Source organism: Scophthalmus maximus, chromosome 4 (assembly GCF_022379125.1).
Source record: "Scophthalmus maximus strain ysfricsl-2021 chromosome 4, ASM2237912v1, whole genome shotgun sequence".
NCBI lineage: Eukaryota > Metazoa > Chordata > Actinopteri > Pleuronectiformes > Scophthalmidae > Scophthalmus > Scophthalmus maximus.
The window spans coordinates 5,115,001-5,138,730 of record NC_061518.1 but is presented as its reverse complement, the minus strand read 5'-3'; the positions used below and the strand labels follow the sequence as shown (position 1 = coordinate 5,138,730).

Sequence of the window (23,730 nt, the reverse complement as noted above, 5' to 3'; positions counted from 1 at the left end):
GTGTGTGTGTGTGCGTGCGTGCGTGTGTGATCTTCTCACACACTTTGGTTTCATTTTGGTGTCACATGCACTCGCACATCCTCATCCGTACACCGCCGCTGTCAAACACACCCATGAAAGCAAAATCAAGACGAAAGACACGCACGGTGTTTGACCCTTGTTGTCTCTGTAATGCCCACAAAAAAAAAGGAACAGCTTACACAATGAAGATGTTCACACGTATCATGAATGCACAATGCGGATTTTGTGTGAAACTTGTCGCCACCACGACAGCCGGGGACCACCTCCCCTTCTCCGACGTCCCTGGAGGGAATTCCTCCAATTCCTCAAGGCCGCTGACATACAAAAACACACCAATCCATAAATACATCGCGCACAGTCTCGCACTGTTCTTATTCTCCGTTTCTCTCACAGTCCATCTCTCCTGCTCGTTCACTCTGTGTCTGTTCTGTGGAGTTTAAATGAAAGGTTACTCTCTCGACTTCGACTGGATTTCACAACCTCTCCTGTCCACGACCACTTTACCACCCCCCCCCAACCCCCCCGCGCCTCGTCATTTATCATAACTCTTTCCATAACCACGCCTGCGGCTTTGCATCTTTTAACCGGCCCATTAACCACAAATGATCGTTTTTCAAAGCAAAACCTAAATTTTAAGGTTCATTTCCTGCTTGTTTGGCAACCATTAGATCTCCTTCATTTATACACGGAGTGAAAATCCGCTTGCAGAGACTCGAAGCCTTTTTTCTGTGCACCTGAAATATGAAATTCAACAGCTACCGTGATGAATTGGCACATTGGTATTCATACTGGTTTCATGTGGTGCTGCAGTTTGAAGTTGGAAGCTTGTTCATTGGCCTCGTTGGCAGCAAAGCACTTTATAATGACAAGATATTAGGATTTTTCAAAAGAAACAGAAAGCGCGGGCCGGCTGGCGGGGATGTCGCATAAAAAGGCACTTTATTGCAACGGCAGATCTCTGAAATCTCAGATGGTGCAGCCGCTCCAAACAGACCCGGAGGAGCATTTTTCAAAACGGTTCGCGCTCGCAAACTGGAGCCTCACGCAACTCAAAGAGAAAAAACAGAGGTTTCGAGTGTCTGCAAGTTGATTTTCATACCTTTGTCTACATGAGCACACCGTGACGCTCGTGGAAGGTAGGAAAGGGGCCACAAGAAAACGCGTGGTACCCTTCTGGAAAGTAAAACTCTGAATCTGTTATGTGCACGTGCGTTGCAGGTCTGCAGCTCCTGCAGCGGTCCTGCTCCGGCGGCTTCATGTGTACAATAACATGTCTGTGAATTATTCCCGCGTGCATGACGTACCCTCTCGCACCAGCGTCCCCGCGCTCCCGGGATGTTGGCCTTCCGTCCGACTGCGAGTGCACGTGCGTGTCTTTGTGTCTTTGTGTCTTTGTGTCTGCGCGTCGCAGGCGACATTCCGCCGCCGCTCGCATCCTAACCGCACGTCCTCACGACGTGCTCAGCTGCACAGGAAAATCCCGCCGTTCATGTTTAAATGTACGTGTATGTGCTGCCAATGGAATGCTGCTGTCTAACCGTTAACCTCGCCTCCCCCCTCCTCCTCTTCCCCCCTCCCCCTGTAAACTCTGCCTTAGCACCGCCAGATGACAAAGACAAGCCACCAGCCTCACTGGGACAGTTACTGTGAGAGTGAACCGGTCAGTATCTGTGCCTCCGCTGTGTCTGTACCGTCCCGCGTGTCTGTCAAGTCGGGGAAGCGGCCACAAGTCGACTCTTTTTCCCCAGTCGCCCTCAGGCCACGCTCTCCCCTGCACAGTTGCACACCCCTTTCCCCTCCTCTGCTTATTTTTTGTCACTGTTTGGCCATTTCCCTGGTTCGGTGCGGGTGGTGTTTATTTTCTGTCTGGCTTTTTTTCCATGTCGCTCTGAGTTATGTCGTTGTGTCCAGCCATGACCCCGCCACTGTTTGGTCCCCTGTGTGTGAACCCATGTGAGCACCGGTGAAACCCTGCGTCCTGCCCGAGGATGAGGCCCTCACTAAGTCACAGGGAGAATGATGAGGTGGATTTTGAAATGTTTCTCTTGATTCAGAATCCGCCCCACACGTTCATTTCAGTTTTTTGGTACAAAATTCGAAATTATTCGATCGGCCATTAAATTCAGGTGTGATTAGGTGGAACACGAGGTGAGGCGGTCACACAACATAACGCAGCCTCCGGAAGAATTTCCCAGCCGTAGTTACCACGTGCAAGTTGATATCATCACTCCAGAGGCGTCCGGCTCAGAATGAGCTCGCTCGCCAACGCGAGGGTCCGGACGTCTCATTTGACCAGCAACCTGCCAAAGTGCAGCCCTGTGATGGACTTTGGACTTCGTGAGCGGGTTTGTGTGGCGGAACCTTCCTCCCGCAGGAAGTGGGCATGATTTGTCACGCTCCATTAGGCCTTTTATTTATTTATTTCCCCCCCAGGGCGCAAATGACGAAATGAACGAAGGCTGGATTCCTTGTGGCTGCTTCCGTTTCCGGGTGCTGGTGTTGTGCACGCTGGCTCACTGTCGCACTGTCGCCTCCGCCTGTGACGCTCGAGCACTGCTGAGCCGTTTCTCATGTAACCAGAATCAGCACTCTTTCTCCTCCTCCTACTACGATATGTCAAAATGTCTGCCCAGATAAAAAAGGCCCGATAGCGGCACACTCCTCGACTATACCAGAAAACTTTGTCTGGGAATATGGGATTTGATTTTTTTCCCCCGCAGCGCCGCTCATTCTCAATGAATTCTCATCTTCAGACCGTTGATTCCGATTGGCGTCTCTCACCGGTGACTATTAATCAGTGTTCGTGACCGAAGCTGTTGTCAGACACAAACTGACTGAAGATCGGGGGATCAACAGCACACAGTTGCAGCGTTGATTCATCAGGAAGGTCGACAGGTTAAGCTGGTTACAGACTTGCTTCATCGCTCACCGGCTGGTTGGAGACTGAGCTGCAGTGTATTTACCCGCACACGCTCCAATCTCTCGAGTTATTTGTCCAGTGACTCGCGTTCACCTCTTAATCACTAGGTCCGATTCAAATAAACAGTTGCTGCTCTGCGATCGAATGATGTCAATGATCCCCCCAACAAAAAAAATTGTATTGGGATATTTTGTTTTCCTTTAGTGGACATAAAGATTTCTCTTTTTTAAGATACATGCAACAATACACTTCACTTTGATGTTTTTAAAGTTACAATTTGATGAAATCTTAAATTGTCCGCTCTTCCCCAGTCAGTTAACCAAATCCTGATAATACAGTGAGAAACAGGATGTCGATTGTGTAAAGTCTGACATAAATATGCAGAGATTTCAGCATGATTTAGCCCTGCATACATGGCCAACATTATAAACACCTTTAAAAGGAAATAATCAACTTTCTGAACTTGACTAAACAACATCTTGGGCACAGGACATTTTCTGCGCTATGATTAATTTCCCAAAACCAACACGCGACATCTGGAATCATCAACCATCGCTCCGCTACGTGAAAACGTCCACTGGAGAGACGTTTAAAGCCCGCCGTGGAAATGTAACACCAGAGTCACTGATAGGTCACGATGAGTTCCTGTCGTCGAAAGCAGCGAGGGAGGGAGGGACAGTGAGGACTGTGTTTCTGAGGACTCGGTATCTGGTTATTATGGCGGCAGCCATAAGCAAACAGCAAATCCAGATCCAGATTCATCCACAAGTTTACTACTTTAATCTATTTTAAAACGCCACTGTTATTTTAGATAATCCAGTAATTTCTAGAGATGAATGTTCTTCTTTTTTTTCTCCACTGTAGCTGTCGTTACTTAAGTGGCGGCAGGTTAACATATGTTTACCTTACATAAGATACATTATTATAATGTATGAATCAACAGAAGTTAAATATATTTGAATTTTTTTCCACATCTCCCAGCTATAACACCAGTGCTGCTGACAGTGCAGTATATATAAACATCTATATTATGTCTGTTGTTTTTGTATAGTTTTGATACATCATTTTCATAAATCCATATTTCTGTCCGAGAAGACTGAATTCTGAACCTTCGCTCGTCGCTCGTTTGCTGCTCTCCTCCGCTCCTTCGCCAAACTACTGTGGATTGGCTTTCAAAGGGGGAGCCAGGCTAGATCTTTCCACTACACGAGCACATGCTGCTGCAAACTAGATCCTCAGCAGACTCTCCCCCCCCCCCACCCCTCCAAGCGTCCCTCTCCCCGTCTCTCCCTTGTGTGTGAGCCATTGAATTCCCCGGCTTCAGGCCGTGCCGCTGTTGTTCTGTGTCAGCTAAACTGAGCAGCTACTTTAAGTGTCCTTGCCAGACTCTCTGTAAACCTTAAAGAAGCATTTGGGCACCGCGAGTGTCCACACTCTTTCTGTAAATCCTCTTGCACTTCACGGCGACCTGTCATCAGATCTTGCAGGGGCCTCCAGGCCCATGTGACGCGGCGGCGGCGGCGGCGGCGGCTGTGAGCCTGACAACACCCGGTTGTGGCATTTATTCTTCTACTTATGTTTTGCACAGGACTGCTTCACTGTGGAAGGAGAAGACCTGAAGCATGACTTTGAGAGGCTTCAGCTGGCCATGGAGATGGTGGGCTTCCTTCCTTCCACGCGCAAACAGTGAGTGACGCGCGCGACCGCAATGAGTGCGTGATGAGATAAGTTCAAGCGGTCCCAGTGACGGATTTGTGTTGCAGATAAGAAAAGTGGTGTTGGTCACGATACCAGCACGGTCACACGTGCTGTATTGACTCCCCCATCTTTTACGCTGTGTGCCACTTTCTAGTCGTAATGTGAATTTGATTAACTTTTATCTGAGCTCTGGACAAACTCTGGAATGACTTACCTGCTGAGATTCACCTTCCTACATCTGACACTGATTTTAAATCCCCTCTTGAAATATTACAAAAAGCTCTTATCTCAGTCTGAATTCTAGTATTTTATCCTGGTATTATATTTTCCGCTGCCTTCACTTTATCACTTAATTCTGCACTTACATTAGACTTTACCTCTTGTTTGAAAAATGTTTCTGCTTTTATAGGGTTTCTATTTTAAAAGGTTTTGATGTTTTCTCATGGTTCTCCTCTCTATTTCTCTCCTGTCTTTTATTTCCTTAAAGCACACTGAATGACGTCTGTTTATGATAATGTCTTATACAATTAACTTGCCCCTGTCTTGCCTTGTTTTTATCCTTTTTTGTGAAGCTTTGCAACTTTGTTTTAAAGAAAAGTGCTTCACAAATAAAGCATTTTATTATTGTCATTATGTCAGTCAAACCTAATTGACTAATAAAGCTAATAAAGCAAAGGATTCCATAGGTCAAGAGCTACTACGGCTACAGACAGTGTTTTTCCACAGTGTTTTTCCACGGTGCTTTTTTCCCTCCGCGCGCGGCGTCTCATAAAGTTTCCCTCGACTGTTGTGCAGGATCTTCTCCCTGCTGTCGGCCATCCTGCACCTGGGCAACATCTGCTACAAGAGGAAAACCTACAGGGACGACTCGATAGACATCTGTAACCCCGAGGTGCTGCCGGTCGTCTCAGAACTGCTCGAGGTACAGTCCTGCAAAACAAACCTGCTGGGAGTGTGCTTTCCAACGACATGTGAATGAGAAGAATCCGTCTCCCGCTCAGTGTCCAGTCATCTTGATGTGATCTCCGACAGACGACTTCTGTATGGATCACACTAGGAAGACATTTCAAAAGTGACCGAGCAAAGTTTGGTCAAGTTGAATTCCCGTTGGAGACTTTAGTAGTTAATAAATACACATGGGGTTGTTTGGGTAATGATGTCTACATTACGTGCGGCACAGATTCCACTAAAGTCCCAGTTGGGTTTTATCGTTTGTCAGTCATTAGCTTATTCAGTCATTATACTCTTTAACATATTAACCTTCATTATCACAAATTAATAGTTAATGCATGTTTGTGCTGAACATGTTAGTGCAGACAGTGCAGACCGATAAGTGGAAGATGTTTCTCAGGAGAATGGACACTGCTGAATGACCCAGCGTTCAGTTACCTAAGGAACTATCGAAGATGAAAAAGTCAGCGGGAAAAGAAAGATGTCAGGGTTTTTCTTTTGAAGAAGTCTTGACTCATTTTGCCGTCGCTCTCGCCGCCGTCGCCAGGTCAAAGAAGAGATGCTGTTCGAAGCCCTGACGACACGGAAGACGGTCACCGTGGGAGAGAAGCTGATTGTGCCCTACAAACTTTCCGAGGTGAGACTGCGGTTGCTTCCCTGCGTTACGAACACACACAGCTGTAGGCACATTGAAGGCACAGAATACGAACAAAGTGGCCCGGGGTGAAATCCCCCTCGCAGGAAACACATTTTTCTCCATCACCATCTTCCTACTCTGAGTGGTGGAAAGCTAGAAGAGCTAGAAACCTAGAATTATTAAAGTTATTTTACAAAACAAGTTTCTAATACTAAAATAAGGTCAAAATAAATTCACAAGTTAAACCTGGACACATTTTTAACGTTTTTATTTTTGTCAAACCCTTTATGTCTTTAATATTTATTACTATTTATTTCACTTGAACTGTCGGACTGTCTGATTTGTGTGAAAGCACCCACACCTCATTTCATTGTTTTATTCCTTTTCCATTCTATTCCAAAAATAGTCAATATATACAGAAACTGGAGGGGAACTTGGAGAGAGCGCGGCTCCGCCAAGGCTAACGCCCAGTCTCGCCATGTCAAAGAAAGTATCCTGGATACGCCCATTTATCTGAATCTGCTCTCAAATTGTATGGGTTCTTCCTTTGGTCGTGCCCCAGCCCTCCACAATGTCATGGAAATCAGTTCCGCACATTTTCAAAAAGAATCCTGCTGACTGACTGACTCAATGTCAAAGTGTCCTTGCATGAGTCGGTGTGTGTGATTGTGTGTATGAGCGAGAGGCTAATTGTTAAGTGCTATAGATGAAAGAACTACATGAATGCAGCCATTTTTAACTTCTAGAAAGTTTGAGAGGACATTTTTGTGACTCTTTGTTAAGTTTGATTGGCAGTAGCATTCAAAAGTCAAAAGGTTTGCGAGTCTTGCACCACTTCCTGTTTGTATTAAACAGTTAAATATGTTGGTTTCCGACTTACTGACTCCAAAACCAGTGTATTCTGAAGATTAATATATGGCACGCATGGAATTGGGACACAGAAATGGAGGCAGAGCTAAAGAAACACAGGTATGAGCCTGGAGTTTTTGAATACTCGAGCATGTCTCATACCAAAATAGTGCAACTTATGGCACTTATGGCACAACTCAATAACCGCGATGTAGTCATGTCTGACCCGGTCGTGTTTAGAGGACAGTGTGCACTATCACCGGACCGCCTCCCCCTCCTCCCCTCTCTCTCTGTCTGCAGCTCTTTCGGTTCGTGGCCACACGTGCACACAGTCACAGCAGCGCACACGTGCAAACACACATGCACTAAGTCCTTCAGTCATTTTAGAGAGAAGGGGACGGGATTTCAAGCCGCTCTCCAGCTTGCACTGGAGCCCCTGCTCTGAAAACAAACACGCGTCATGGTCTGCTGATGAGAGCCATCTGAAAGAGAAGAGGGATCAACAGGGACACGCAGCGTAACATGCACGTCCGTTGAGATGAAGTCGTTTTTCAGCTCTTCATTGACTTGAAATATCCTTAAACATTTCATATTGCAATCATCTGTTCTTATCAAATCTTAAAGGGGCAGTAAGCGCTTATGGAGAAAGCTTGTTTCTCTCTTTGTTGCTGCTGTGAATTTACTGCCCAGGCGGGGCCGCGAGCCCAAGTCCTGTGGTACGGGAGGCCGACGCACCGACCACCAGGCTAAAACAGTGCGTACTTGCAGCCAGCGCGGCTCTGAAGGTGTCGACGAGTGATTATTACAAACTGCACTCGCAGTGTTGTGTGGTGCGGTCCGCACCGTTTCTTTTTTTTGTTTTCCATTTTACGGAGCCTGGGCTGCGCCGAAAACACGGATTCTTTTCCGGCGCACACACAAAAGCGACAGCTAGCGGACAATGAGAAAATGTACGCTGATTTTTACAAAACGTGTACAATCGCTTACTGTCCCTTTAAATACTGAGTCAAAATAAAATGCTTATCTTGTTTTTTTCCATGATAAGTTTCCTAATATTCACCCGGGGAAACCGTCTCCGCAGACTCTCAACTCAGAAGTTGGTGGTGCGTAACATGTTCCCATCGAAACCTCATTATGGCCCTTTTTGATATTTAGGAGCTGTTTCATATGAACAAACAGCGATTGCTTTGGTCGCATACTGGGTGGTCTCTGTGTAAATATTGCTCAGTCACTGTCACAACGATCCCATTGGCCTGTTAAACCGAAATCACACACTCGAAAACCCTCACAGATAAAAACCTTTCTGTAATGAGTTCTTTCTCCGTTCGCTCGGAGTTCTGAGGATGTTTCCCCCCCTCTCTCTGAGGGGGGGAAACATCCGACTTCCTCTCGATAATGAAAAGTGTGCGAGTCATTAGACCACAGTATGTATGGAGTTCAAAAATATAAAATCTGTCCGGAATCATGGGCGACATATTTGGTCTGAGGTGGCTAAAAATATCCTTGTTAATTATTTATTGGGGGAGAGGGAATTTTCACTTTGAGTTGTGACTCTGTGGTTTGTTTTGCTTTTGAAGACCTCGGCTCAGCTTTCCTGCTACAAGGTCAACTCTTTCCAGCGGATTCAGGAATTAGGACGTTTTTATCAATACTTTAACAAGGAAGCTTTTTGTCAAACAATCATTGTGTTTATTGTGAGGTTGTTTCCACATCACTAATTCACACTATTCTTTCTCAGTAAACCACCAGAGTTTATGTATGTTGGTCTCCCCAGTGCCTCGGCTGCTGTGTATACACTCTAGCATACATGTTTTGGCCTGTTAAAGCTAATATTTCCACTCAGCCATGACTGAAATGTGAACTTTCTGCAGCCGCATCGATCAGAACTTGGCAGCTCATACTGTCTGTGCGACAGTAGATCGGATTGGCAGATCTGATGATGGTGGTAGTCTGGATGAGGACATTAATGACGGCCCTGGGACGTCCCGCTGCGACTCCGCACAGTCTGCCAGCGTGTCTGCGATGTTACTCTCTGTGCCAAAGTTTCAGTGGTGAAAAAAATGTCCGATAGTATTTGTTCGGGTGGGGACGGCTGTCTGCTTTTTACATTTTAGGATATACTCCTTTGTATTTTCCACCAAGAGTTCTAAAGCAGAGCAGTGGCTACTGACAGGACAGTGAGGACGGGATTTATACTCAGGTCTAACTGTGAACGGTTAGTTGTGAACTAGAAATACTGCCGCCCGCACATTTCTGACTCCTTTCTGACGAACATTTTTCAAACCAGGCCAATGTTCACAGAGAGATGTCTCGATATAAATCTGATGTTTCCATATTTGAGTGCCTCCATTCATTGTTTTTTTGTTGTTGTACTGAACCTACAGGAAAGTGCGATATTGCGCCATGAGGCATTCACGGCCAAACTGTAATGTGTAATACAGATGTGCGGGGCATTAAGCTTAAGGGGCTGAGGAATGTCTGCAGGGGTGTCAAGCATCATTTGCCACCTAAAGCAATGGAGGACTCTTCAAACCTGAGCTCTGAAAGTCCTTTGCAGAAAGAAAAGAAACAGCTCAGCCGGCGGAGACCTCCGCCAAGGCCGATCAATCCCCCACCTATGTGCGGTTTTACAAAACTTGCATTCTCATCTCCCTGTGACCTACATATTTTTTTAGATACGACTCAAAAGTTTTGCCCCAAATACTCTGGATCCCTCCCAATTGACAAATCACCTGTTACCATGGCAGAGACCGACCTATCTCTGATCACTCTTTTTAAGTAATCTTGCTAACTAACAAACAAACAGACAAACCGAAACCAATCACATTACCTCCTTGGCGGATGTGAAAAATAAAGTAAGCAATGTAATGAGATAATGTGCAGAAGTTATAAAATAAAAACAGCAGTGAAAGGTCCCATTCAGCCACAGCAGATAAAACCTCATCCTACTAAAACTATACATTGAAACAGTCTCACTCTCGCCTCTTGATCTATCAAATGTTGTTAACTGAGATGTTAGTGTCGCTAAATCGATTCTGTGTGTGTCTGCGTTCAGGCCGGCACGGTGCGAGACTCCATGGCAAAGTCCCTGTACAGTGCCCTCTTCGACTGGATCGTCTTCAGGATCAACCACGCTCTGCTCAACATGAAGGACCTGGAGGACACCACCATGGTAGGACGGCGCTGAATGTCAGAGTCGAATTTCTCCGGCATGGAAAACCATACCTGTTCCTTCCATTGGTTTCAGTATTACAGATGCCATTTGGCTCCTTCACTTGTGAAATGGCTGATGAGGATGACACCGTTTCTGAGATTTTGAAATACGGATCTGATTTGTGAATTTCACACGACAAAAATGGAGCGCGAGGTTCACTTTTGTTTTTCCTTGTGTTTGCCGGTCTTCCCCAGGTCCTGTCCATCGGGGTGCTTGACATCTTTGGCTTTGAAGACTTCGAGAACAACAGCTTTGAACAGTTCTGCATCAACTTTGCCAACGAGCGTCTGCAGCACTACTTCAACCAGCACATCTTCAAGCTCGAACAGGTAAGACGCCTCTTAAAGGAGACGTATCACGCTCATATTCGGGTTCACCATTTGGATTTGGGTCATTTCTTGAGAAGGTTTACATGCTCCAATGTTCAGTAGACACATCAGTTTCCTCACATGTCCATTCCTGCAGCTCCTCTTTTCGGCCTCTGTCTGAATGCTTCATTTCAGCTCCTGTCTCTTTAAGGCCCCTCCCTCTCGATAGAGCCCAGTCTGCTCAGATTGGCCAGCTGGCCCACTTTGTTGTGATTGGTCAAGCGCTTCCAGCAAAGCTTTGTCGCTCTCACTCTACCCGTTTGGGGGCTTGCCAGACGTAAAATGGTGATGTCATCATATTACGGAAGTATTGACCGAACTACTGACGAGCGTTTCAGGAGCAGTGTTTTCTCACGGGGCAGAGGAGCTCCCTTTACTGCAGACGTTCAGGTTTTTTTTTAACCTTTCACATACACAAAAAACCTATAACACACGAGAGGAAAGGTAAAAACTGAAAAAAGAATAACATTTCTCCTTTAAATATTCTTTAACGGGATGGCGATTCTGATAAGCGACCTCCGTATTATCAGGCTTTGACCGGGAGCTGAACCTCTGAGCTACTGTACAAACCACAACGATTATGTCAGCGTATTGCAGATCTACTGTAGCCGCTTAAGTTCTTTGGTTGTGACCATTTGCGTCCTTATCACGCCGCACAGGGCGCAAACATCACAATCACACTGATACAATGGAGAAATTCTTCTGCGCGTTACGCAACCAGGGCTTTGCTGGGACGCTTGACAGCCGTATGACTCAAATGACTGCGACCACCCCGACCGTGGATGTATGTTCGCCTAAGTGAGCTGATTAAGTTCAAAGGGCTTTTTTCTTCAAAGTCCCGATGCCTGTGAGTCAAACATTGTGTTTACTTTGAGATCGGCGGAATCAGCGACCTGCCCCGACATGTCTCAAGTGCCGGAGCTGCTTGAAAGCTTCCACGCAGCTCATGAATTACACCACGACGTGAACGTCTGTGTCCTCTGTCATTCCCGCTTTGTACAAAGGCAAGTTGTTGCCCCCCCCCGGTCTTACTTACATGTCATAAACATGTCAAGACTTTCACCGTAAAACGCCATGAAAAGAGACTTCAAATATTTCTTAGTCTTGAAGCTTAAGATGAATTAGATTCTGAGTTATTGTGCTGTTCCCTCAGGACTTGTCATGTGGAGATGTTTGTTCCTCCCATGGTCTGATGATTTATTCACGCAATGGTTTAAAAATTGCAGTTTCAAAGCTTCATTATGCAAAGTTCAGCGTCTGCAGGCAACAAATTGTGAATATGAGATTAGAGCTGCAACAGTTAATCGATTACTAAATTAGTCGCCAACTATTTTGATGATCGATTAATCTCTTCAAGTTGTATTTATGGAAAAGAATTCTCTGATTTTAGCCTCTTAAATGTGAATATTTGTCTGGTTTCTTTGCTCCTCTATGACAGTAAACTGAACATCTTTGGTGTTTGGACAAAACAAAACATCTTGTTGGGGTTTGGGGAAACACGATCGACATTTTTCGCAATTTGTTTTACCTTTATTGACCAAACAACTCGAGAAAATAATCAACAGGTTAATCGATTATGAAAATGACTTTTAGTTGAAGCCTAATATGAGATGAATGCAAACTATCTACAGATGCATATTTATAAGCTTTGATTTAGGTACAGTGTGCAGAGGTTTTCCCTCCCACTCGGTCATGACCCCAAACATCTATTGTAACTTGTTTCATTCTGAGAAAGATGCTTTATTTCATCCTTCTTGCTCGGAAACAGTAATACTTATAAAACATGTTTGAGATCAGGCAGAATATTTCAATAATAAAGTCCGGGGAGGGTAAAGGCCATTACATATATATAAAAATAATACCTTAATCTTTACTATCGTTACGTAGCTCTTGGTTGATTTTAAGGTATGTTGAGGATCACAATCATGTAATATCCTTTTCTTTTTTTTCCCCCCTCCCTCACTGACTCAGAGACCTCAGCTTCCAGTATTTGTTGATTCTTATTAGAATACCACAGTACTTCCCGTGCTACTGGCTGTTGCTCTAACCCAGATCCCGCCTGGAACAAAACAGTTGGCAAGGTGCTGTCTTTGAATGCAGCCTCTGTGTAGCATCTTCTTCTTTTTGTGTGTGTTGCACACTGAAAATATAGTATTGCGGGAGGAGATTGCATAAATCTCTCTTTTATTTTGATGCATCACCATTTTCCCCCTGGTCCTTTTGGATTTTCCTTCATCCTCTAAGTTTTCTTTTATATCTTCATATCATTCGCTCACCACTGATTCTATTAAACTAATTCTGGAGAACAATTTTTGTCGATGTATCTACAATCCTGACATATTAGTATTTTTATCTATTCTTCAACGTTCATCTAGAGAGATCCAAGTTATTCTTGACATTTCGACTTTGTCCTTGATATGAAATTAAAAAAAACAAACGACTGATTAAGTTTGACAAAATAATCTTCCTTTTCTCATTTATCCCTGGCCCTTATATTCTTCAACACACATGATACTCAGTGTGCACATGCATGGTTATGCTAGTGACTATAATACTTTTACGTGAGTTTTGTCCGTTTTGCAGATTAATAGCCATATAGATGATCTATATCTTGATCTCCGCAACATCCAGTTACTCTGCAAACTGTCTCTGCAGCTTTATTTTTCTTAAACGTTTCTCTTTTTATCAGGAATCCTGTTTTTTATCAGGCCACCGAGATAATAAAATCCCTGTTTCCCCCCATTTTAGTCTTTCATTGCCCTTTATTTCCATTAAAGACTCGGTCAGATGACAGGAGAAAGGTTTGGAATTCATAACGGCCCATGTTCATGCGTAGCATTTGTTGTGTGTGTGGAAAAATCGATGCACAACACTTAGGCATCCTGAAAGCGTCCGGCCAAGAGCTGGCACGCTTCATATTTCTGCTGAGGCCAGCATCACACCCTCGTCTACAGTTACAGTACATGCAGTATATTTCCAGGCATCATCTGTCGAACCAGTGACTCACTTTGTTGTGATGACAGACGGAGGCAGTGAAGTCGTGGGAATGGGCGGTCACTCGTGATATCGCGTACGATATAAATATTTGTTCAAGTTGATAAAAATCTATGAACAGAAACTGTCGCCAGGGAAGTTGATGCTGCTCAGTTTGGCGACGTGTGATGTTTGGTTTCTTTGAATTTTTCGGGTGGAATCAAATTTAGAGTAAATCACTGCAGTTATGTGATGTGAAGAATATATCTTATTTTAGTCCTATGTGAGTTTAAGTTAACTCCCTGGGATATTAAGGCAAGACAGTGAAACTTGTGAAAGAAGCTATAACACAATCCCTCTCATTCAAATACAAAAAACTGAGGTCATAAGCGATGAAACACACTTGCTAATCAGTTTACTGTTTAGTTGCTACAACCTCACTTTAGCAGCTCATTGTGGCCAATTCAAAATAAAAAGGAAAAAGCCCATGAGGATGAACCTGCTGTGCTTTTCAGTAACATCTGATGTTGAAGAATACGTTCAGATTGAAACTAGGTAAATAAGTACTTTGTTGAAAAGAGTTTAATTGAATCATTTAGAAATCTCCACACTAACACTTCACAAAAAGAATGCGTTAGAGAGGAATGCTCTCATACGTTGATGAACTGTTGATGACATTTTGTTTTCATTTATGGAAAGATGGTACAGAAATGTTTGCCTCCGTTTGATTGCAGCATGCAGATGTTGAGCTCACATCAGCCCTCGATCATTTTGTCTTATTTGACCGAATACCGAAGAGGAGGATCATCTTCCATGTGAAATATTCCTCTCTTTTGAAGTCCGTCGTCCCCGGCGCACTAAGTGGCATTAGCAGCAGTGATTATCTTGATTTTTTTCTTCGGCCTTCTGACTTTAGACCAATAGAGAGACGAGACAAAAAAAAAAAGAGATTCCAGCGATTTTCTTATTAAACCTCCTCTGGATTAAGGTCTTTATTGGTTAAATTTGTTTCCCAGGAAAGCGGGGAAAAAAACATATAGGAGAGGCGGGGGGGAACAATGGTCAGTGCTCCGAATGCTCCTCTCATTATTAAACCACCACGGTCAGGTGGAGACCTGCCAACATGTCCGCCTGCACACAAACAACAGCCTGAACCTCTGATGTTTTACTTCTTTGACATTGATTATTAATATAGTTATTGATGCCTAGAGATATTGTCTTTGAGGCCACATGCGCTGTAGCTTTCCGAATTTGAAACAGAAACCTTTACCACACTTTGAATCGACTTTCCCAACTGCTTAAAGGCATAAAAAAAAGATACTGCTGATATTAATGTGGTGAACTAAGGCTCCTCATATTATATTGTATGTCCAAATTCAGAGGAAAAAAACGTCTGCGGTTACTAAGTCAGATCAAGACGCTCCGGCATTAGTAGCGTGGACACTAATGTCTCCGTTTCCCATCATGTTGCCCCGCAGGAGGAGTACAGGGCGGAGGGCATCAGCTGGCGAAACATCGACTACAGTGACAACACGGACTGCATCAACCTGATCAGCAAGAAGCCCACGGCACTGTTCCACCTACTGGATGAGGAGTGCAAGTGAGTCTTTCGGACTGTTTGGTTTGTCCTGCTCCACTTGATTTGTTTCCTTGGCAACTCATCTCTCTCTCGTCTCAAACTCAGCTCATAAGTGCAATGTCACTGGTGTGATTCCAACGGGGGGGGGGGGCGCCTACCCAGGCCGATTTAATATCGAGCACTTACAGACCGAGCTGATAACGGCAGAATATATAGTGGACAGTCGTTGGTCAGGTGGCGTTGGAGTCCTCTCCCCTTGAACAAGCGGTCACAGTTCGAGAGCTTCCGTCACGCTTGTATAACAGCTGTAACATGACAGACGAAGTGTAGCGGGCAGTTGGACAATGACCCGAAGAGACGGATGTGATGTGTCCATTCTGAAGAAACTCATTCGTCACGGGCTCAGCACTCTTCGGAGGGAACCTCCTAACGCTCCACCTGCAATATGTGATGACTTCCCAGCGCCACAGCTTTTGGCCGTGACGGTCCCTGCCGCGCCAAAAAGGCGCGGCAGGGACCGTCACGGCCTCTCTTGAAACGTAATGAACTTACCAATGGAATCCGTAAAAGGGAGAACTGAAATGTAATCCCTCTGAATTTCAGGTTCCTTTGAGGTACATGACTATTTTTACCAACCATATTTCCTTCTTTATCCCCCCCCCCCCCCCCCCCACACACACACACCTCTTGTCTCCATTTGGACACGGAATCGAATTCCTCCCTCTCGGAAAAGAAATGCTGTAAAGCTCTGAATCTTAGCTCGGATTTCAGCCCCCGTTCCGCAGGCCCCGGTGTCCCGTGCTTCCCCTCGGCTCTTCCTGTGTGAGCTGTTGACTCTTCGCACAATTGCTATTAAAGGACAGAAGCGGAATGAGAGCTTAAAAAAGAAAGAAAAAGAGAGAGAGAGAGAGAGAGTGAGAGAGATCATTCTGGACCCGTGGTGTCAGAGGAGAGAAAGAGTCACGGCGCAGATGAAGTTGACTCGCCGCGTTTCCAGTGTTTCGCCACAGACACTTGTTGTAGTGAGCGGATCGGAGACGAGCGGAACAAAAAGAAATGGCCTCAGTTCGGTGTGTTCCACTTGGTTTAGCGGCTCAGGAATCTGTGGCCTGGTCTATGCCGCAGTCTTCATGACGCAGTCGACCGCCTCCAACGAGCGCATCAACATTGTGATTTCCTGGCGGAGCTCCTCTCGTAGTGTGTTTTCATTTTAAAAACAGATGTGAAAAGAAATCGCTTTGTTCTTCGAATCAAACTTTGTCTCAAATCAGACTTCTTTTTTTTGGGGGGGGGGTGCGGTTGTCGACAGTTTCCCTCAAGCCACCAACCAGACGCTGTTGGACAAGTTCAAGCGGCAGCACGAGGGCAACTGCTACATCGAGTTCCCGGCCGTCATGGAGCCCGCCTTCATCATCCGACATTACGCTGGCAAGGTCAAGTACGGCGTCAAGGTCAGTGTGATCGTCACTTCCACGGCAGACAGAAAGGGGAAGAGGAGGTGCAGCCGGCCTCTCCCCGCCTTTTTGTTTTTTCTCGACCCCTTTTGAGCCTTTTTGGCGCGGGAGGGAGTTTGTCTTTGTCACGCATTCACACACATCATCATCATCATCATCATCATCATCATTAAACTTGTGCTCCGCCGAAAACCCCCTTTCCTCAACTCTCCTCTCCGACGACTTTGAGGTTCTTTTTCCCGACGTTTTTTTAAGTGCGGTCAAAAAAGTAAAGGGCAAGTAAATGGATTGTAAAATTGTCCGAACCCATAAATCAGCGCAAAAACAATCCTGTCACCCTCCAGGAATTGTGGGGATTTTAAATGGAAAATATGGCAACAGGGCTGATTCTCTGACAACGTGCACGAGATGCCGGACTGCGCTCGACCACATGTTTCTGATGCAAACAAGCTTTTTGGTTGCCGGCACACGAACAGTTGTTGTTGAACGTAGCTACAAAACATTAGCATTGTTTGCCCGCAGCAACAGCAGCGGTTCATTAGAAGCAGCGTGTGGCGAAGCCGAGTGTTTCTGAGGTCGTATTCAGGAGAAGTCCGTGCTGTCGCCTCTTTCAAACCCTTCTTGAGTTTTTTTTTTGATAGAAGATGATGATATTTTAACTGAAGTTAAAACATCAACAGTATCCTTTTAATTGGAGCTCAAAGTCACAAACCAGTAAAATGTAGTGAAACCTGTTTAAAATGAGATCAGATGTTGCATTCACAGTACACAAACTGGTGATTGTAATTAGATATTACAGAGTACATGATTCCTGATACGATACATCAGCCGATATGTATGAATATGTATGTGTGTTTATATATATATATATTTTAAATCTGTCAATGATTCCTAAGATGTTGTTATCAAACCTTCATGAAGAACAAATGTGATTGAGGCTTGATATTTTAGTTAGACCATAAACTTTATCATAAAGAACTATAAATTGAAAAAAAAAAATACAAATACAGCCAAATAAATAGAAGTTAAATTGAAAAAATAAACATTTACTTGACCTAAAATGTAAAACATAAATGCACATTTAGAGGCTCATATTAGATGCCAGATAATATCGGGCTCTAATTACTATTTCTAAATGGATGTTCAATATTCTTAAATGAATCTTTTATTACAAACTACTATTTATATTTATTAAATCATAAGATGGGTGTAATATAGTAAATTAAGACTGAGTAAATATAATTGTTATTATTATATGAACATTAAAACAATATATTCATCTTTAAATAATCTAAATCTGAAAATATATTCATTTTAAGTTTGCGTTTAATGCACGGAACTGCAGGAAGATCAACAACTGTGATGGGAGAAGCTAATAGGAATCCAGTGAAATAAACAAACGGGCAAACAACACCACTGAACCCTGTTGTGTGTCTCACGCAGGACTTCAGGGAGAAGAACACCGACCACATGCGGCCGGACATCGTGGCGTTGCTGAAGAGCAGCAAGAACGCCTTCATCTGCGGCCTGATCGGCATCGACCCCTCGGCCACCTTCCGCTGGGCGGTGCTGCGCGCCTACTTCAGAGCCCTGGTGGCTTTCAGAGAAGCCGGGAGGAGACACACGCAGAAGAAGACTGGTGGTGAGCCCTCGCCGAAAGCGCCACACGGAGGCGCACATCGTAGCAGCGAGGCGGAGGACGCAAAGAGACAGATGCACGGGGAGCCTGTCGTCTGCAAATGTGGTTATTTTGCATCTAGGAAGCTCCCGGTGCTTTATTTGCGCTAGATTATTACTATTTAAATATTCCAAATGATGACAATATATGCGTTTCAAAATGTGAACTTACTGAATGGTGCGTGAGCATAACAGGCATGTTTTTAATACAACAGGAATATTGGTTAACCAGCTCTACAAATCTACAAAAGGGAATAACGGTTATTTGATCATTCATCTCCTCTTGACCTCTGAAGCAGCTTGAAAGACATGGGAGCATGAACGGAAAAATCATTCGGCTCTGTTCGACCGGTCAAACTGCACGGCGTTACAATTCTTTTCACCCGTTTCCCTTCCGAGTACAGTCGGTCATGCTCACGTGCCGTGCAGTCACACAATTTTGTCCCCTTTGTCCGTTTTATCGTCCGCTCTATCTGCGCCAGACTCTGTGTTCCAGTAGTCACTGTAGAATGTGTGCATAGTGCGAGTGATGCTGCTCTGTGTTTACGGTAGCTGTTGCTCTCTCTCTCTCTCTCTCTCTCTCTCTCAGCTTTGGCTTTATATACAGTAAATGCCTCCTTTTCTCTCAGAGTCGACCTCTTGCTGTCCCCGTCGATACGCAGTAGATCTTCACCATCAGATGTTTCCTTCAGCGCTGCTCTCGTATGAATCAGACTTGCGCTCTGCACGCTCCTTGTCTCTCCTACACGTTACAAGTTTTGTGTGCAGAGGTCATGTGATTATTTTTTCAAGAGACATCAGGTATCCTTGGCTTTTAGAAATCCTTCTAACTGTACTCCAAACATATCGGCGTCACCCAAGGGGAACTTGTTACATGTCTCCGAGAGAACATTTCCGCAAACATGGCCGTTGTGTTCCCTTTCCATTCAATGGGAACGTTTTGTAAAATGCCAAATCTTTGATTTCTTCTTTTCGAAAAAATACATTTTTGAATAGGTCGTAAATTCAAACACTCACCTGAGTAGAATCGGTTTACAGAAAAACCTCTCGGAGACATTGTAGTGAAGAACCCTTGGGGGGACAAACACCTACGCGCAGGAGTACCACGACGAGCATCCTTCCGCTGCCTCCAACTGCAGATTGTGAATGTCAATCATTTTCTCTGCCACAGGTATCTCTTCAGTAGACGACCGCACCTCTCGATCCCTTCTTCTTCGCTGTCTAATCTGTCGTTTTTCTCTCTCACTCTTTTGCCCCCCCCCCCCCCCCCTCTCCTCTCTTTCTTCTTTCCTCTCTTCTTGTTTTGCTTCTCCAAGGGCATGATGACGCTGCTCCCTGCGCCCTTTTGAAAAGTGTGGATAGTTTTAGCTTTCTGCAGCACCCAGTGCATCAGAGGAGCTTAGAGATCCTGCAGCGATGCAAAGAGGAGAAGCACAGTAAGGCTGCCAATACGTAAAATAACTCCCCCCAGAACTTTCTGCTGTTAGACCACGATTTTTTCGCTGGCGGAAACTGCAGGGAGACGACTGACCAACATCATCGCAGTCCAGCCAAACTTAAAGAGACACATTTTCACAAAGTGTTTCATTTGCTTATTTCACATCCTTGGACTAGATGCTTGTTGGTCTCTGCTCCCTCTGGCTTCCTCTCCCCTCCTCCTCCTCCTCCTCCTCCTCCTCCTCCTCTCATCTGCGCCTGCATGCATTCGTCCTCAGTCTTGCCTCGCACGTCGTTCACTGGCATGCTTCAGCCGTCCTGTCACTAACACTGTGCTAGAGAAACGCATGGTCGCATCGCTTGCGTCGGCTAACTCTTGGTGTCTGTTGGGGGGGGGGGACAACACATTGCAACGCTTTCACACGTCCAGTCCTGTCTCTTTCGGGGGCAGTGGGGTATAATCGCTTGTCCGCCACATCGCACTTCCACGCAAACACCAACCACCCGCTCCCGTCACTAACGGCACACAGGCTGGTGGCGGTGGAGAAGACTGGGGCGGGGGGTTATGACATAGTCTGGGATGCAGTTATGTGCCCTCATTATCACTAACTCGATGAACAGGCAGCTCCCGAGCGTGGCGCAGGACGCACGGCCACCCTATCATCACTCTCAAATGTGTTGGTGTCTTTTTGTTGTGTGCCGCCCCGGACGAGAGCGAACATGTTGTACATACAGTGGTGATGAAAAGATGACAACGGTTCACCTTGAAGTCACTCGATAGAGACGCTCGCCCAGAGGTTGTTTTTTTTTCACTGTAGATCTCTGATTGCTCATCCCCGTGATTGATTGGCTGTACACTATATATCACTTTGCCGTAGCAACTGTAGACGCATCACTGCCCCAAAAGACATCACACTGCAGTAATTGATCAAACCCCAGATCATAGAACTAATAGATCATAGAACGAGCGATTAAAGCAACAACAAACAACAACAAAAAAGGGGGGGGGGGGGGGGGGGGGGGGGGGGGTTTGAGCGTGTGGTTTGCAGTCCACTAACAAGAGCAACTCACTATTAACCTCGCAGATCTTTGGTTGATCTGCAGTCGATGATGTTTTCAATAAAAAGGCACGCAACACTCGCCGCAGTAACACCGGAGGGTCACGCGGTGTCGGAGGTGTGTGTTTTTTTCGCTTGGCGAGGGTTTGAGGGGTTTGTGTGCGAGCGTCTTTGTCCGTATGCGTGTGTTTGTGTGTGTGTGTGTGTGTGTGTTTTTTTGTTCTTTCACGTGACGCCCACCTGTCTGTTCGCGATCAGGTGTCCCCAGGAGGAGCCCGCGCACGCCGCTGTCGGACCTGCAGGGAAGCAACGCCATCAACGACAAGTCGCCGCGGTAAGAGTCTGTGCCCGGCCGGTCGCGTCCCTGGCGTTTTCCGACGTCACTTTTCAAGTCAGTTCGTGCAATTTAACTCTTCATGGCCCTGTAAAGCACTTACTTAAAGTGTTTTTGTAAATACGTTTTACCTACTTACTTGTTGTTTGCAGTAGAAGAGTATTACATTGGATCAGCTCCACATGCACCGTTGGATTTATTATTTTCATAGTGATGTAGTTGCACGGTGAATCAGCTTTGTCCACCAGTTGTACTCGTGCAACTAGTGCTGCAGATCCCAGCTGAATATGATCAGAAGCTGATACACATGGACATAATGACGAAGGTTATTAATAAGTTACCTCCAAAGTAGTTGGCTATGCTTTTCATGTTCATGTTTTCTTTCCTCATCGTTGTTATCTTTAGGTTTGTTATTATTCTTTTAATTTTAAATGTCCTTTTATTAAACCCCCCCAAGAAAGAGGATGTTAATTTGAGCAGCACCGGGAAGAATAAACCTTTTGTTTGTTTATTTCTTTTGGCCATTTCGGGCTTTAATTAGTGAGTCGACAGTCAAAGAGGAAGTGAGGGGAGAGGGGGGGAGATGGGAAACGACCCGCAACAAAGGTCTCCAGACAGACTCTAGCCGGGGATGTTGTGGTGCGTTCAGTATTCACCCTGAGGCCCCCGATGTGTCCTGTAGACTAAGTATCTCATCCTACATACATATGACAAAGAGATCTGGACATTAACATCATCATCAAACACTTTAATTCCTCTCTTAAAGATGGGATGTGATGCAATCGATGTTGGCATGCCTTAAAGAAAAAAAAAGCTGACTGTTCCCTTACCCCGAGCGTAGCTCCGACAACACCCCACCCCACCGGGGACCCCCGGTCCACCACCTCCTCTAATGAGCCGCGGACCATGAGATTAGCAGCCCGCGACCACGACTGGTGGCACCGAACAGCTCGTACACAACGCGGCTTTTGTTACACAAGAGCTCGGTCGGGGGCCGTTAAAATCCCCTCTTAACGTGATTTGCAACCTCTGCCCTCCCTCAGTCTCTTTCTCTTACTCACTCACACACACACACACAAACGCACTCACACACACACGCACTCACGCGCACACACAAACTCACACACACACACACACACACACACAAACTCACACACACACACTCACACACACACGCACTCACACACACACACTCACACACACACACACGCGCTCACACACGCACACACACGCACTCACACACACACACTCACACACACACACACACGCGCTCACACACGCACACACACGCACTCACGCACTCACACACATGCACGCACACACGCACTCTCACACACGCACTCACACACCATACACACACGCATCCTCCACATACTAGGAGAGCACTAAAGCCCGAGCAGCTGCTTCCTCTGTGATGTAAAGTCAGAGCTATGCATCGGAGAGCAGCGCATGGGGAGCCATAAATATTCCGTCCCTGCAGGGTGCGCGTCAGCTGGACAGGGCAATGCTTCATGAAACTCAAGAGAGAAGAACAGTCCCCACAAAAATGCATATTGTACCGTCACCATTAATTGAGATCGATGATCAACTGGGGAGGAATTCTCCCCTTATATGGTCGCCCAGATGCAAACAGGAGATTTGTGCTTTTTCTCGAGGACATACCCTGACGTCAGAAGTTATTTTTCCGATTATTCACGCACAGCGAACCCTTAAAACCACTGGTCCTACTATTATATAAGAATAGAGAATATAATCCCCGAAATAAATATACTGTAAATCCAAACACTGGACAACTCGAGCTATGTGGATTCTTCTGCTATAATTTGTTGTATTATGATTTAATGCAGGCAGATGATACAAATCAGATGTTTATCTGCACTGCTCCTCTGGGAACTGTGGAAATCTAATGATGAGGATTGTGGAGCAGAATACTGAACAATCCTCTGGTCCTCCTCCGCCGCCAAATGTAGTCCACTTGTGACCGCGTTGATTTCAAATTGAACACTATTTTGAGACTTCACTGAAAAATACAATTTCGGCAAAGTTAAGCCAAAGTTCTATTTATCGATCTTTTTACTATTTTATTATTTTCAAAAAATCTGAATTATTTTCACCAGCCACGCATGTTTGGCCATGCAAGGAATTCTGCCTCCGAATTTCACGTGACGTGCAAATTACACAACGCCACAAAGCGCAGACGAGGCTGATGTCTTAGGTTTTACTGGAATTTGTAAATCACAGTATTGCACAAATTAAAGTGTTTGAGCTGATGGTGAAATGTCAGGAAATCCCCAAAGTCAGTTGAAAAACTAATCCATCCAGTATTTGTTGAGCTTTATCAGCGTGGACCAACGACTGGCAGCACGGCCGAATACACTTTAGGAGCAAATTTACTCTCTGCCCGTGTAAATGTGAAAACAAATATTTGCTTCTGTTGCACACAGTAGAACACTGTGAACACAGTGGACGGCCGTGGTTTATTTTTGAAATGCCGGCGCTGAAATGGAATTTGCAAAAGGCTCTATCGAGCTACTGTAAACATAACAAATGTGTCATTTAT

At 45.2% G+C, this 23,730-nt stretch overlaps 1 protein-coding gene across 11 annotated transcripts in view; it reads left to right on the top strand.

Moving 5' to 3' along the window:
- The window catches only part of myo9aa (myosin IXAa), a 98,867-nt gene that overhangs the window by 53,932 nt on the left and 21,205 nt on the right, over window positions 1-23,730 (top strand). For 6 of the 11 annotated variants that reach the window (XM_047331446.1, XM_047331448.1, XM_047331441.1 and 3 more), the window contains exons 6-16: window positions 1,619-1,681; window positions 4,530-4,627; window positions 5,435-5,561; window positions 6,138-6,227; window positions 10,132-10,248; window positions 10,485-10,619; window positions 15,110-15,231; window positions 16,520-16,661; window positions 18,108-18,306; window positions 19,658-19,777; window positions 21,095-21,170. In XM_047331446.1, the coding sequence (XP_047187402.1) occupies window positions 1,619-1,681; window positions 4,530-4,627; window positions 5,435-5,561; window positions 6,138-6,227; window positions 10,132-10,248; window positions 10,485-10,619; window positions 15,110-15,231; window positions 16,520-16,661; window positions 18,108-18,306; window positions 19,658-19,777; window positions 21,095-21,170 (1,289 nt within the window). The remainder of the gene's footprint in view (window positions 1-1,618; window positions 1,682-4,529; window positions 4,628-5,434; window positions 5,562-6,137; window positions 6,228-10,131; window positions 10,249-10,484; window positions 10,620-15,109; window positions 15,232-16,519; window positions 16,662-18,107; window positions 18,307-19,657; window positions 19,778-21,094; window positions 21,171-23,730) is intronic. The other 5 variants (XM_047331442.1, XM_047331450.1, XM_047331449.1 and 2 more) reach the window with 3 other exon arrangements.